Raw genomic sequence first — 15,062 nt, forward strand, 5'->3', positions numbered from 1 at the left:
AACGACTTTCAGAGTCCTCTCTAGCTACTTTGAAATGGAGATGCATCACTGCTAATTGTAATTACTCCCCCAGAAAATTAAAGCACAAAATGCCTGCTAGTCTTTAAAAAGGGGCGGCCTTGTACCCTCTTCATACTGCTTAGGTTATTTCTTAACCACATGCTACACAGTATGAACTGAGTGTTTCTGGAGGCCGAGATGGAAACAGTGGGACTGAAAACATCATTCATTCAAACAAAAAGGAGACTTTCCTGTGTCATTGTGGGGTGTTCATGGCCTACGCAGGTGTTGATGTCCAGCAGCGTAGAGGCCAAGGCTGGCTTTTGAGACTTGGGTGTGTCGTATTGGAAGAGATGATGAAGGTTTGCTGTTTTTGTGCTCCTTCCTCCAGGTGTTCACTGGGATCTTCACGGCAGAGATGTTCCTGAAGCTCATAGCCATGGATCCCTACTACTATTTCCAAGAAGGCTGGAACATCTTTGACGGATTTATTGTGTCCCTCAGTTTGATGGAGCTGGGTCTCGCGGATGTGGAGGGGCTGTCAGTGCTGCGCTCCTTCCGATTGGTATTCCAGATTCCTCCAGTTCCTCTGCATGTTTCCTGCCATACAGCTAACTACTAGAAAGCACTCTAGCTAGCACAGGTCATCCCTAACACGTGCTCTGCCCCAGTGCAGCCGACCACTACATTCCTGAAAACTTTTCTGCTAACTACAGTATGGTGTGGAAAATAGGTTTTGGAATCAAAAAGCTAAAGAAATTAAGTTTTAGGGGTTCCTAAGGAAATAATGGTTAGTTCAGCAGGGAAGGGAGTCCTGGGGCCTTCTGAGATCATTTGGTTGGCTACTGCACTGTTTCTCTGTGTCTCCCCAAAGTAGAGAGAATTTATGTGTTCAAAGATTTTTTTTTTCATTTCTTCTGTATGGTAACACCTTCCAGAAATTGAAAAGAAAATAGTGTTTTATTAAATTATACTGAAATTAGTGGTTGAACTTAATTTTCCATTGCTATTAGTGATTAATGTCATTTTTATGAACATATTTGTATAAGGAAATGTTTAAATTGCTAAGTGATTCTGAAGAAGTTAATGAGATCTGCAGAACAGCTGCAGACAAGGTGTGAGTGACACCTGGAGAAGATGAGTGGCCTTGCAGTTTCTTACTTGGCTCACTTTTGCCCCTCTGTGCTGGAGTAGAGCTCATAGGATGGAGACTGCACCCGTGGTACCTCGCTGAAACGGCTGGCAGGATCCAGCCCATAGTTTGTTTGTTTGAGATTTGTTTATTTTTACTTTATGCATGTGGGTATTTTACCTGCATGTTTGTGCACCACATGCAGTGCCTGAAGAGACCAGAAGAGGGCACTAGATCCCTTTGGACTGGAGCTACAGGTGGTTGTGAGCCACCACATGGGTGCTGGGAATTGAACTTGGTTCCTCGGGGAAAACAATCTCTCAACCCCTAAGCTATCTCTCCAGTGCCCTATAGTAGACTTAAAAACCAAACCTTATCTCAATTACAAGAGAAAGGATGGAGTGATAGAAAAACCTGAAGACTAATATTTTGAATAAATTAGAAGCCAAGCAGGAAACAATACGAGTGGTCCAGAATGGCACACGGGTGAATCTCAAGCCTTCAGAGAAGGCCCACATTTCCAGTTGGCACAAATTACTGCTATTGACATCTGCCAAAATGTCTATGTATTGTAACAAGTGACATCTAATGCTGATATTATTATTATTATTATTCCCTTGGCCAACACACCATGGCTTCATGCATCGTAATTCTTAGTCTGTTTGCCAGGACCTTGTAATTATTACAGAGCATAAACACGTATGATAGATAGACACCAAAACTTACGTTTTCTGAATTAGTGACAGTGGCTGCCCCTTCCACAGATGTTGGCCATGTTTGCTCTACCACTACTTGGGAGTTGTCATTTTTCCACCAGTTATTCTGAATGTCTCACATTCTTGTATCAGCCATTGGCCAGCTGTTGGCAAGCTGAAGGAATCCTTAGAATTTTCTAATGCTTGCTTTTTAGGGTAACAGAGGTACTATTTTACTGTCCTTACAGTCCCCTACAGATTATATACTTCTTGTTGGTTTCTCGCTCTGAGAATTCAGAAAGGACTCTGACTCAGAACAACATAAAGACCCAGAGGCAGGTCCTTGGGTCCTAGCTTTAAACTTTTCATTTAATTTCTGAAATTTATCCAACTTTCTTTTATCCATACCTCAATTTAATCTCTTTTGATCTGAGACATGATTAGAAAGTTCTGAGAATTTCCTAAGGGTGACAAATTTAAGCCAACCTTCTTAATTTCACGTTTTATTTCAGCAATGTTGTGAGACAGTGGTTTACCATTTCATTTTTGTTTGTTTGTTTTCTCCTTAGCTCCGAGTCTTCAAATTGGCCAAGTCCTGGCCCACCCTGAACATGTTGATCAAGATCATTGGGAACTCCGTTGGTGCCCTGGGCAACCTGACCTTGGTGCTAGCCATCATTGTGTTCATCTTCGCTGTGGTGGGGATGCAGCTCTTTGGGAAGAGCTACAAGGAGTGCGTGTGCAAGATCAACCAGGACTGCGAACTGCCACGCTGGCACATGAATGACTTCTTCCACTCCTTCCTCATCGTCTTTCGCGTGCTGTGCGGGGAGTGGATCGAGACCATGTGGGATTGCATGGAGGTGGCCGGCCAGGCCATGTGCCTCATTGTCTTTATGATGGTCATGGTCATCGGCAACTTGGTGGTTAGTACCAGTTTGGACCTGTTGTTGCTCACCTCGGGCTGCTTGGCTTCTTTACCATCTTCCTCCTCTGTTGAACTCTTTCTTGGCCAGGTCTGCTTTAACGTACAAATGAAGAAATGACTATTACTGGAGTGCCCACTGAGTCATGGCACAAACGTAATCATGACTGAAAAGGGAAAACAGAGTAAGGTCAAGAGACCCCCACACCTTCCTCCAAGGTCACATAGCTGATAGACTTGAGGATTTTTTATCTTATCTGTTTGTCCTTTTTCTAGAAACATCAGCACGTGTTTCCTTTGGCACTGTTGAAACCTCAGGCCACATACTCTGCTGTGGGCCTGTTGCACTGTCCCAGCCTCCACCATCCCCAGCCTCTACCCATGCCAGGAGCATCTCCCAATTTCAATGACAAAAATATGTCCACAGACATTGCCCCATGTTCACTGGATGACTGCACAGCCCACTGCAGCTGGCAAAGCAGCTCACCCAGTCCCCATATGCTCAGACAGTGCGGCTCTTTTCCCTTCTCTGCCGCAAGAAGCTGGTCTGCAGCGGGCACATTCCTTGGCAGCAGCCCTGGCTCTCCCATAATAAAGTCATTACAGTGTTTCTGTGATCCATGACATTCTCTACCAACCCTGCCCCCTAAATCCTGGTCCTCTAGCGCCTGTCTCTGGGAATTTGTTTTTTTACTGATTCCTAGACCTGCAGCTTTCGTCACAGTTTCTCTGGACTCCATCTCTGCATTTCTGTAGTTTATTCGGTGTTGCTGGAAGTGTGACCTAAAAGCTACCTGCGTCATAATCATTACGGGTTTATTCATTTAAAGGCCAAAATGGCATAATGTGTTTGGTGCGTGTGTGCACAAATATAAAAGCATAAAAGAGCTGAGGGAGGTGCAAAAACTCCTTATATTAAAACCAAAAGAAATCCTTGTCTGGTGATGTAAACATTTAAAATACCATGTGGAGGAGCTGGACACAGCATACTAGGAGAGCATTCATCCACAGCACAAATCAATAAACAAAATGAGCTATGATAGGAGCCAAACAGAATACAACAGAAACTCTGCTCAATGTGGCGTTGTTGGCTTCTGCTGTAGCCCTGAGTAGATAACTTCTAATCCCACCATTACTCCTTTTCCTGCTGCCCCGTTGTAGGTGCTGAACCTATTTCTGGCCTTGCTTCTGAGCTCCTTCAGTGCAGACAACCTAGCAGCCACAGATGACGACGGGGAGATGAACAATCTGCAGATCTCTGTCATCCGAATCAAGAAGGGGGTGGCTTGGACCAAAGTAAAGGTGCACGCCTTCATGCAGGCACACTTTAAGCAGCGGGAGGCGGACGAGGTAAAACCTCTAGATGAACTGTACGAAAAGAAGGCCAATTGCATCGCCAACCACACTGGTGTGGACATCCACCGGAATGGCGACTTCCAGAAGAATGGCAACGGTACAACCAGCGGCATCGGCAGCAGCGTGGAGAAGTACATCATCGACGAGGACCATATGTCCTTCATCAACAACCCAAACTTGACCGTCCGGGTGCCCATTGCTGTGGGCGAGTCTGACTTTGAGAACCTCAACACCGAGGACGTTAGCAGCGAGTCAGACCCTGAAGGCAGCAAAGATGTAAGGTCCCAACTGAGAACACCACCCCTATTGTGTGTGAGGACTACAAGGGCATCAGCTCCAAAGACTGGCTCAGCCTTGGGCCTAATGGAGAGATTCTGCAATATGCACTTTACTTTGGGAGCGAGCGCAGCCCCCAGAGCCACGGCCTCTGGGCTAAGCCTGAGTTCGTTGCATGACTTCTGGAGTCCCTGGGTCTGAGGCCAGAGTAAACCCTTTTAGTTTGTCTCTCCTCTTTGTCCACTTGACCTGTAGCCCAGAGACCCACAGACGGCCCTGTGACTAGTGCCTGTCTGCCCGTGACCCCAGCAGAGGTGGCGCAGGTCAGGAGCATGTGTCCGTGACCCCGCAGAGGTGGCGCAGGTCAGGGACATGTGTCCGTGACCCCAGCAGAGGTGGCGCAGGTCAGGGGCATGTGTCCGTGACCCCGCAGAGGTGGCGCAGGTCAGGGGCATGTGTCCGTGACCCCACAGAGGTGGCGCAGGTCAGGGGCATGTGTCCGTGACCCCGCAGAGGTGACGTAGGTCAGAGGCATGTGTCCGTGACCCCAGCAGAGGTGGGTTTGTGCCCCTGTGCAGCTTCTTGACCGTGCTCTTCTTTTGTGACTAGAAACTGGATGACACCAGCTCCTCTGAGGGAAGCACCATCGATATCAAGCCCGAGGTGGAAGAAGTCCCTGTGGAGCAGCCTGAGGAATACTTGGATCCGGACGCCTGCTTCACAGAGGGTGAAAAGGGGGCGGGAAAGGGCTGGCATGAAGCCTGCAGGTCATTCAGTTACCTCAGTGCAGGGGTTGTGGGTGCGCGAGCTGGCCACCATTTTGTTCGGGAATTTTGTATTGTTTCCCTTACTCAGTTCTGACACACAAGTTCCTAGTGTCTAGTTTGTCTTGCCTGTCTTCTCTTGACACCAGCCCCCGGGCTGCCACTAGAACTGTCTTCGCTGCAGTGTGCCTCCTCCTGACACCCTCGCAGGGCTCTGGCCCTATCACTTTGGAGATAGCCTTAGCTGCTGTCCCACTGCTGTGTGCTGGAGGCTGGAAAGGGACAGGCGGCACAAGCATCCCGTTTGACCTGACTCTTCCATTGGCGCCAGGTTGTGTCCAGCGGTTCAAGTGCTGCCAGGTCAACATTGAGGAAGGGCTAGGCAAGTCCTGGTGGATCCTTCGGAAGACCTGCTTCCTCATTGTAGAGCACAATTGGTTTGAGACCTTCATCATCTTCATGATCTTGCTCAGCAGTGGTGCCCTGGTGAGATTCAGGGGACTGACTAGGGACTAATGGGGGAAGGGCACAAAGATAGCAGAAAGAGGGTTGGCGTGGTTCTGCCCATTGGCTGGGGTCCTGGAGTCTTTTTTATTTTTAAGATTTATTTATGTATAAGTACTCTATCTGCATGTACACCTTTATGCCAGAAGAGGGCATCAGATCCCACTATAGATGGTTGTGAGCCACCATGTGATTGCTAGGAATTGAACTCAGGACCTATGGAAGAGCAAGCAGCCAGTGCTCTTCAGTGCTGAGCCATCCTAAGAAAAGTCTATTAAGGAGGCTTTAGGGTTAAAGCCTGAGGCCCAAAAGATGGCAGGCCTGCCAGATGGGAGCCAGGCTGTCCCACCTGCCCTGGGTCACCTGTCACACAGAGACTCACACTGTGCTTCCTGGGGTGCTTTGGAGGTTCCTGGGTGAGAATAGCATGGCCTCTGCCAGACTACACTGGGAGAATGGGGATGGTCTGCGTCATTCTCCGCACAGAATAGTGTACTCTCTTTACTCTCTGCCATTAGCAATGTTTACCCTTCACAGAGGACAAGAGAGTGCACATTGGCTCCATGCGAGACCCTGTGCCATTAACAGATGCGTGCCTGGTAGCCCACGCCTTTAACCCAGCACCCAGGAAACAGAGACAAGCGAATCTCCATGACTTCAGGGCAAGCCTGGTCTACCGAGTGACTTCCAGCCTCCTCGGGGCTTCACAGAGAGACCTGCCAAGAGAATGAGCTCTCAGCGGGTCCCGGACACTGGAAAGGGGTGGTGTGGGCAGAACTGCACGATTGTTCTAATTTTCTCTCTGCTGCTGCTTGTTCCATTCGTCTACCCTGATTCCCTCCTCCTTTTTCCCTGTTGCTCTCCTTCTATATTTCTTATTTTTCTCTTATCCCTTTCATTTCTCCTAAGACAAAAATTTCTACACAAGAAAGATTACCTTACAGCCACAAGTTACATATTTTCCAAAAACAAATTAAAATCTTTACACAGGAAGAAATCACATTATAATCACATGTTTTTCTTAGACGCCCATCAGTAGTTAAACATTTTTTCTTTGTATTAATTTTCCCACTATAACATCTTCACCCCAAAGCAATGATTGTTTTCTGATTGATTAACAAAGCCTTAAGCGAGCCAAGTCCATCCCAGCCAGTTCCTTTGTGCCCGTAGGCAGGCAGTTGCAGTGCAGCAGGTCCCTAGCCTGCTTCTTCTCTACAGAAAGTCTAGACAAGTAGTCACTTAAACAGCTATTTTTCTTTACACACAGTAGGGTCATTTAATTTCCTTTCACGATTTTGTTTTTTCAAGCTGCATACCAAAACCTGCAATTAATTCTGTAAGCTGCATGACCAAGGAACTCAGACCTAAGCTTGGGTGTGGGGACGTAATTGCTGTCTTTGATCATCAGCCTGTTCTCCCTCAGGGAGAATTTCTGGCTTTTATGCATGAAACTTCCTTGTTCTTATTTCCCATCTTATGCAAATCTCACATCTAACAAAGGAGAAGGTAACTTTTAGCCTATTTTGCTTCTGCTTCTGCTGCTGCTTCTTCTTCTTCTTCTTCTTCTTCTTCTTCTTCTTCTTCTTCTTCTTCTTCTTCTTCTTCTTCTCCTTCTCCTTCTCCTTCTCCTTCTCCTTCTCCTTCTCCTTCTCCTTCTCCTTCTCCTTCTCCTTCTCCTTCTCCTTCTTCTTCTCTCTTTTTGGAACAATTGACAGAATAACCCAAACCATTTCCCTAATCATTTTCACTAATTGTCTTAGCCACCGATATCTTTTAGGCTAACTCAGAAAGTTCAGTTACATCATTGATGTAACTAATCTCATTTCTTTTATAAACAAAATCATCTGCAAGTAAATTGCTCAGTGAGGAGTGGGGTTTTCTCAAAAAACAATCACACTGTACTAGGTACAGTAGGATCCTTTCACAGAGTAACCTCATCCAAATACAACAGGAACGAGGCAGCAGCAAGCAGAAGGAAGCACAGCAGAAGCAAGGGACATCCTGGGAACAATCCTGGGCTTTGCCTCTGCAGGATCCCATCATAGCTTTGCTGTCTGCTGGGCTGTGTTCCATCAGCCCCATTGCGGGCTACAGCCCCTCTGACATGGCCACCTGCAGAGACTCCGTCTCAAAGAAAGAAAAAGGAGAGAGGGATAGGGAGGAAAGAAGAAAGACAGACAGACTGAAAGGAAACCATAGCTACAGCATCCAAGCTACACTGAACCTCAGAGGGAGGCCACCAGTGACAGGAGACCACTCATGGTCTTGCCTTACAGAATAGATTCCTAAACGAGTGCTCTGCCTTAAGGGGAAGCTGTTCCTGTTTTTCACTGAGAATTCATTTGTGTCAAGACCATGAGAAGAGCCGGGCGGTGGTGGCACACGCCTTTAATCCCAGCATTTGGGAGGCAGAGGCAGGTGGATCTCTGTGAGTTTGAGACCAGCCTGGTCTACAAGAGCTAGTTCCAGGACAGGCTCCAAAACCACAGAGAAACCCTGTCTCGAAAAACCAAAAAAAAAAAAAAAAAAAGGATCTCGGGTTCCATGACTTCCGTCTTTCCTGCCCATTCATGAAATGCGGTGGCACACCTGTTGTTTGTGTGCCTCCTTTTCCCCTTGTGTAGAGAACCCATACCAGAACCCTGTACATGTGAGTTAGGCACACTACCGATGAGCTACATTTCTAGCCCTCCTTCTCAGAAGATGGGTCTAGAGGGCCTGATTCTCCTTTTGGAGCTGTCCAAAGCAGGTGCTTCTTGTTGCATCCCAGGGGACTTTTCTCATGCACAGTGCTTCCCTCACTCCAGGCGTTTCCTCCTGCGTTAGGGACTCTTCATGTCACTGTGGCAACACTTGACAGCAAAGTCCACTCTGGATCTTCTTCAGGGTTAGTTGGTGACCATTTGGCTCTTTGTTTCTGAGACTGTGGAGGCAGAATTAACCATGGCAACAGGAACATGTGAAGGGGACATGGTTCGCCCCATGGTGGTCAGGAGGCAGGGAGAGGGGTCGGGACCAAATAACATCCCTGTCTTAGTTATTCTGTTGCTGTGAAGAGACACTAAGACCACAGAAACTCTTATAAAGAAAATATTTGACTGGGGTTCAAAGTCTCTTCTGAGATTCATGCAATCTCTGAACTGTAATCTTCTTTAAATTCCAAATCTAAAAGCAGATTAATATACTTCCAACATATAATGGCATAGGATACACATTACCATTCCAAAACATAGGGAAGGGAGCAGAGTGAGAAAATACCGGACCAAAACAAGACTCAAAACCATCTGGGCAGACTCCAAACTCTACATCTCAATGTCTAATGTCAAAGTGCTCATCAGATCTCCAATTCCATTCAGCTTAGTTGACTGTAACACACTTCTCTCCTGAGCTGGCTCTGCTCCCTGTTAGCAGCTCTCCCCTGCAGGTGTCCCACAGCTGCCATCTCTAGCATCATGGGTTCACCAAGGCAATCCAGGCTTCAACTTCAGTTTCACACAGTGGTCTCTACTATGCCTCCATTCGGTGTGATCTCAGCAGCTTTCTTTAGGCTCAGAGGCAAATTCCAAGACCCATCTCTTCTATCCTTAACTCTAAATCCAGAACCATGTGACCAAAACTGCCAAGTTTTGCTGCTTACTTGTACTAAAACATGGCCCCCTTGTTCAGTTATATCTTCACCAGCTTTCTGTCCTTCCCTGCCTAAGCTTGACTGTCCTGAAACTTGTTCTGTAGGCCAGGCTCTCCTCAATCTCAGAGATCGCCAGGCTCTGCCTTCCCAGTGCTGGGATTAAAGGTGTGCCCCACCACACCTGACTCTAAGCTTTGAGTTATTTTTCACAAATTGGAAGTTTAGGTGGGTGGGATCTTGCCCTGAGATCTCCACCCCTATACTCCATCTCTTAATCTGCTTATCTCCTTCAACACAGGGCTTTACTCCATCCCACTCCTACTGCTCGTTTTCTCAAAATTTATATTTTGTAATTTAACCAGCTTGTTCCTTTTCATCTTAATCTTTATAAGCATGAACATTAGGAACCACACAAAAGAGTCTATACTAGGTTGTTTTGAAATTTCTTCTGCCAATGGAATTAATCCAAAACTCTTCACTTTAGCTTCAGGCAGACTCTTGGACAAGGGCAAAAAGCAGCTACTTTCTTCACCAAAATATCACAAGACCAGTCTCTAGGCTACACACTAACATTCTTCTCCTCTGAAACCTCTTGACCCCACAGTTCACCAAATCACACTCAGCACCACTGTCTTCCATGCTCCTATCAGGATGGCCCGTTAAACAGTGCTTAAAGCATTCTGCTGCTTTTATAGCCCAAGCAAAAACATGGTAGACCTAGCACAGTAATACCCAACTCCTGGTAGCAACTTCTGTCTTAGTTAGGGTTTGTATTGCTGTAAAGAGATACCATGATCATGGCAACTCTTATAAAGCAAACAGTTCATCAGAATGGTTCACTTACAGTTTCAGAGGTTTGGTCCATTATCATCATGACAGGATCATGGTGGCATGCAGGCAGACGTGGTGCTGTAGCTGTAGCTGAGAATCCTACGTCTTGCAGGCAACAAGAAGTCAACTGACTCACTGGGTGGTATCCTGAGCATAGGAAAATCAAAGCTTGCCCCCATGACACACTTCCTCTAACAAAGCCACACCCACTCCAACAAAGCCACACTTTCTAACAGTGCCACTCCCTGTGGGATTATGGGGTCAACTGCAGTCAAACTACCACAGTCCGCAAGCTCCCAAAAAGCTGCTTTATCTAATTAAGGAGGAAGCTCTACAACCTCACAGTAATCCTTTCAGATTTTGAACCCATCAGTGGATTAAAGCCTCCTTTTGGCATCCCCAAGAACTGCTTACTCTCACTGACACAGCTAGAGGTGGGCTTCACTGCTCTGCAGTCACAATTAGCCATCACACCAGCTCTCCACACCACAGCCATATAGTCCGCCATGTGCTCCGTGGAAAGAAAGTAGCAGTGTGGATTTCTGCATCAAAGACTGGCCCACCCTGTGTCCCTTCCCCCATATCTGTGACACCAAGGAACTAAAGGAGAAAAGATCTTGTCAAGTCTGATAAACTGTGGGTCATGTTTCAAGTAACTGAAACACTCACAGCCCTCTGGTGAGTGTGAAATGGCTCTGCTACTGTGGAAAACAGTTGCCAGTTCCTCAAAAATGTCAAGATGTTACCAGCAAATTCTACTCCTGATCTTATGGCCAAGCAGTGGTGATGCAAATCTCAGCACTAGGGAGGCAGAGGCAGATGAATCTCTGAGCTCGAGGCCAGCCTGGTCTACATGGTGATTTCCAGGATGGGCTCCAAAGCTACACAGAGGAAAACCAGGGAAAAGAAAGAAAGAAAGAAAGAAAGAAAGAAAGAAAGAAAGAAAGAAAGAAAGAAAGAAAGAGGAAAAGAGAGAAGAAGAAGAAGAAGAAGAAGAAGAAGAAGAAGAAGAAGAAGAAGAAGAAGAAGAAGAAGAAGAAGAAGAAGAAGAAGAAGAAATGGAAACACACTGTCACATAAAACACAAATACTCCAGGCAGAAGGCAGAATTATTTATACTGGCTTAAAAATATGAACAGCCCAGGTATCCGCCAACTAACGATGAGTAAACAAAATGTGGTCTGTCCACACCGTGGAGTCATGCTCTCCATAAAGACTGAATATGTGCTATAGTGTGGGGTGATTGAGATTTTGTGCTTAGTTAAGAACCCAGACATAGAAGTTGAAGAGATGGCTCAGCTGTTAAGAGTGCATACCACGGGGGCTGGAGAGATGGCTCAGCGGTTAAGAGCATTGCCTGCTCTTCCAAAGGTCCTGAGTTCAATTCCCAGCAACCACATGGTGGCTCACAACCATCTGTAATGAGGTCTGGTGCCCTCTTCTGCCTTCAGGCATACACACAGAAAGAATATTGTATACATAATAAATAAATAAATATTTAATTAAAAAAAAGAGTGCATATCGCTTTTTCAGAGGACCTGAGTTCAATTCCTAGCACCTACATCAGACAGTTCACAACTGCCTGTAACTCTAGTAGCAGCATCTCTAGCCTCCACAGGCACCTGCACTCATGCACGCATACCCATAGACATGTGATCAAAAAGAAAATAATTTTTTTAAAAGAAGCAGCCAGGCCAGGCAGTGGTGGCTCACGCCTTTAATCCCAGTACTTGGGAGGCAGAAGCAGGTGGATCTCTGTGAGTTCGAGGCCAGCCTGGTCTGCAAGAGGTAGTTCCAGGACACCTAAGGCTACACAGAGAAACCCTGTCTCAAATAAAGAAGAAGCCAGGCACAAAGAACATGTATAGGATGTATATGAAATGTCCAGGAAGGACAGATTAGTATGCCTAGAACCAAGAGGCTGTAGGGAGGAGGATGACAGGGAGAAGATGTGTAAGTGGATAGTAAAAATGTTATGAAGTGCTGTGGTGGTGGTTTATCCTAAAATCCATTTAAAGAGCTGGATTCTATGGGATGTGAATTACCTGTCTATAAAACACTAGCCTGGGAGCTCAGTGGTAGCCACGGGGTCCAGGCCCAGCATCACTAACCAGTAAATAAGCAAAGTGGGAACCTGATGTGGGCAGCTGCTGTGTGACGAGCTGCCGCAATGGCGCACGCCTGCGGCTAGGCAGCTGTCGCCTGTCTTCCAGGCCTTCGAGGACATCTACATTGAGCAGAGGAAGACCATCCGCACCATCCTGGAGTATGCAGACAAGGTCTTTACCTACATCTTCATCCTGGAGATGCTACTCAAATGGACAGCCTATGGCTTCGTCAAGTTCTTCACCAATGCCTGGTGCTGGCTGGACTTCCTCATCGTGGCTGTAGGTGTCCTGTTTTCCATTTCTTGCCCTTTCTAGCTTGAGCTGGGACTACCTGGGCTAGGTTAGCAATTAGCACATAGCTATGGGTTTGAGGAAAACCTTATTTGAGAGTGGGACCTCTGTAGACCCTGCAATGTCCCAGAGGGCTGTCCTGTTCTTCACACTGCTGGGCCTGCCTTGTTTAGATTTAAAAAGTCCTCTGTCTTTAACCTGGACACCAGAAGTTTCCTGCTCCCAGTCAGTGGAATATCCCTTTCTGCTACTATGAGATGTGATGCTGAGATGAAAGATGAGGAGGGGTGTGGGGATGAGGAGGGGTGTGGGGATGAGGAGGGGTGTGGGGATGAGGAGGGGTGTGGGGATGAGGAGGGGTGTGGGGATGAGGAGGGGTGTGGGGATGAGGAGGGGTGTGGGGATGAGGAGGGGTGTGGGGATGAGGAGGGATGCAGGAATGGGGCACGGTCTGTTACTCATGTCCATGGATATTTCCCAGATGTGCTGATCAAGTCACTTTTCCTGGGAAGAAGGCCTGTGGTGTTGCCATTTCTGCTGTGGTCACCAAATGAGAACTTTTCCCCTCCAGGCTCTCTGGCCCTGTCCTTCATGACCGTGAGCTGCCATGTTGTGTTTTCAGGTTGGAGGCAGTGGCATCGTTGACTGCTTCTCATGCCGCCAGCACTCGCTCCTCTACCTCACTAACAACGACTGCTTTCCTCTTTACGTGTAACTAAGACTTCTCTCTTGCAGCGTTTAAAGAAGGGGTGTGTGAGAAGTGCGGGGCCAGGGCTGTGGATAATGTACCTGGGATCTGAGAAGGGCGCAGAGGTGGACGGTCTGAAGGCTGGAGACTGGGCGGGCATGTTTAGAAGAGGCTTTGTGGACCCTGTGGCAAGCTGCCTGTGGAATTCCAGTGGGACCTAGGGCAGATCAGTTGGGAAATCTTTCTCAGTCATGTAACAGGAGTCCAGGATTGCCCCAGCAATGACTTCCACCTCATAAACACATTCCCTTCCCACATTGATGACTGCTTTGAGGGTGGTCATTGTGTCCATCCTCTGCTTTAAGAAGCTGGTGTAGGGTTCTCTAGAGGAACAGGACTCGACAGAATGAATCCCTACAGAAAGGGGATTTATACAATGACTTACAGACTACGTTCCAGCTAATCCAAAACTGGCTGTCTGTGGTCCAAGAATCCATCATTGTTCGTCCATGAGGCTGGAGTCTCGTTGTCAGCATATCCCAGAATCTCAAAGAAGTAGGCGCCAATGCCAGGGAAGGAAAGGACTTGCTAGCAAGCAGGCCAGGAGCTAAGCTTCCTTCTCCCATGTCCTTATCTAGGCTTCCAGCAGGAAATGTGACCCAGATTAGAGGTGAATCTTCCTGTCTAAAGGTCTGGATTAGAAGTGGATCTTCCTGGGGCTGGAGAAATGGCTCAGTGGTTAAGAGCATTGCCTGCTCTTCCAAAGGTCCTGAGTTCAATTCCCAGCAACCACATGGTGGCTCACAACCGTCTGTAATGAGATCTGGTGCCCTCTTCTGGCCTGCAGGTGTACAAGCAGACAGAATATTGTATACATAAATAAATAAATAAATAAATAAATATTTAAAAAAAAAAAAGAAGTGGATCTTCCTACTCCAAATTAAGCATGAATCCCTCACAAGTGTGCCCTCTAAGTTGGGGTTTTAATTACCTCCAGATGTCCTCATGTTGACAGCCAAGAACAGCCAGCACACTAGTCTTTGGGAAGATATGTAAATGAGGGGAAGAGGCCAGCTCACAACCTTTAAGTGAGCCAAATACGCATGGCCCCCTTAAAGTTGATAGAAGTGCACACCTAAGCAGCTTGGATCCCAGCTTACGGGGACAAATGTAGGATGGTACCTGGGGCTAGATGGGCTCTCTTCCTAGTGACGGGGAAGTGCACAGTAACCCCCCAGGGCACCTTGACTCAGATGCCCACAGAGCCCTTCAATGACTCACTGAGGACTCAGGCGGATAGGTCCACTGCCATGCTCTAGCTGCCCGAGCATTGTGCCGTGAAATAAAGTTTCCATTTTCTTCCGTACTCTAACTTAAACCAGATTCAAGGATGACACAGCACACACCCCTGTATCCTGCTCTGTTGCTAACAACGTCCACCTGCAGGTCACCGCTTATCTAGCAAGTGTTTGCTTTATATACTGGGCAGGAAGAAGGTGAAGCAATAGAATAGGCATTGCTAATTGGCTATAATCTGTCATTTCCTCTAGCTTTGGCAATTGTTGTGGGGCCTCACATTAACTCTGAAGTCTGTCCCGATACCAGTTGTTGGTAATCAACATAAATTGAATACTATATTCTGTATTGAATTGCCTTAGTTCATAAAGAGTCCCAGAAGGACAAGTGGACAAAGCCCCAGCCCTGGGAGTTTGTACCAGCTTCCCCAGGAACTCTAACTTGGCTTTAGGTCAAGGTAACCCAGACTGTGAGAACAGCGCTCCTACAAGACCTCTTTCCTCTGTCTGTTAATCCCTGTGTACATGTTTATTGAATATCCATGTTGTGCAAAGCCTGCTCAGTGTTG

The 15,062-nt window shown here is 47.0% G+C and overlaps 1 protein-coding gene across 2 annotated transcripts in view; it reads left to right on the forward strand.

Moving 5' to 3' along the window:
- Scn8a (sodium voltage-gated channel alpha subunit 8) overlaps positions 1 to 15,062 on the forward strand; it is a 174,117-nt gene that overhangs the window by 131,312 nt on the left and 27,743 nt on the right. For both annotated transcript variants that reach the window (XM_057791984.1, XM_057791983.1), the window contains exons 15-20: positions 392 to 565; positions 2,397 to 2,753; positions 3,914 to 4,384; positions 4,994 to 5,111; positions 5,480 to 5,634; positions 12,325 to 12,498. In XM_057791984.1, the coding sequence (XP_057647967.1) occupies positions 392 to 565; positions 2,397 to 2,753; positions 3,914 to 4,384; positions 4,994 to 5,111; positions 5,480 to 5,634; positions 12,325 to 12,498 (1,449 nt within the window). The remainder of the gene's footprint in view (positions 1 to 391; positions 566 to 2,396; positions 2,754 to 3,913; positions 4,385 to 4,993; positions 5,112 to 5,479; positions 5,635 to 12,324; positions 12,499 to 15,062) is intronic.

Source organism: Chionomys nivalis, chromosome 17 (genome assembly GCF_950005125.1).
Source record: "Chionomys nivalis chromosome 17, mChiNiv1.1, whole genome shotgun sequence".
Taxonomy (NCBI): domain Eukaryota; kingdom Metazoa; phylum Chordata; class Mammalia; order Rodentia; family Cricetidae; genus Chionomys; species Chionomys nivalis.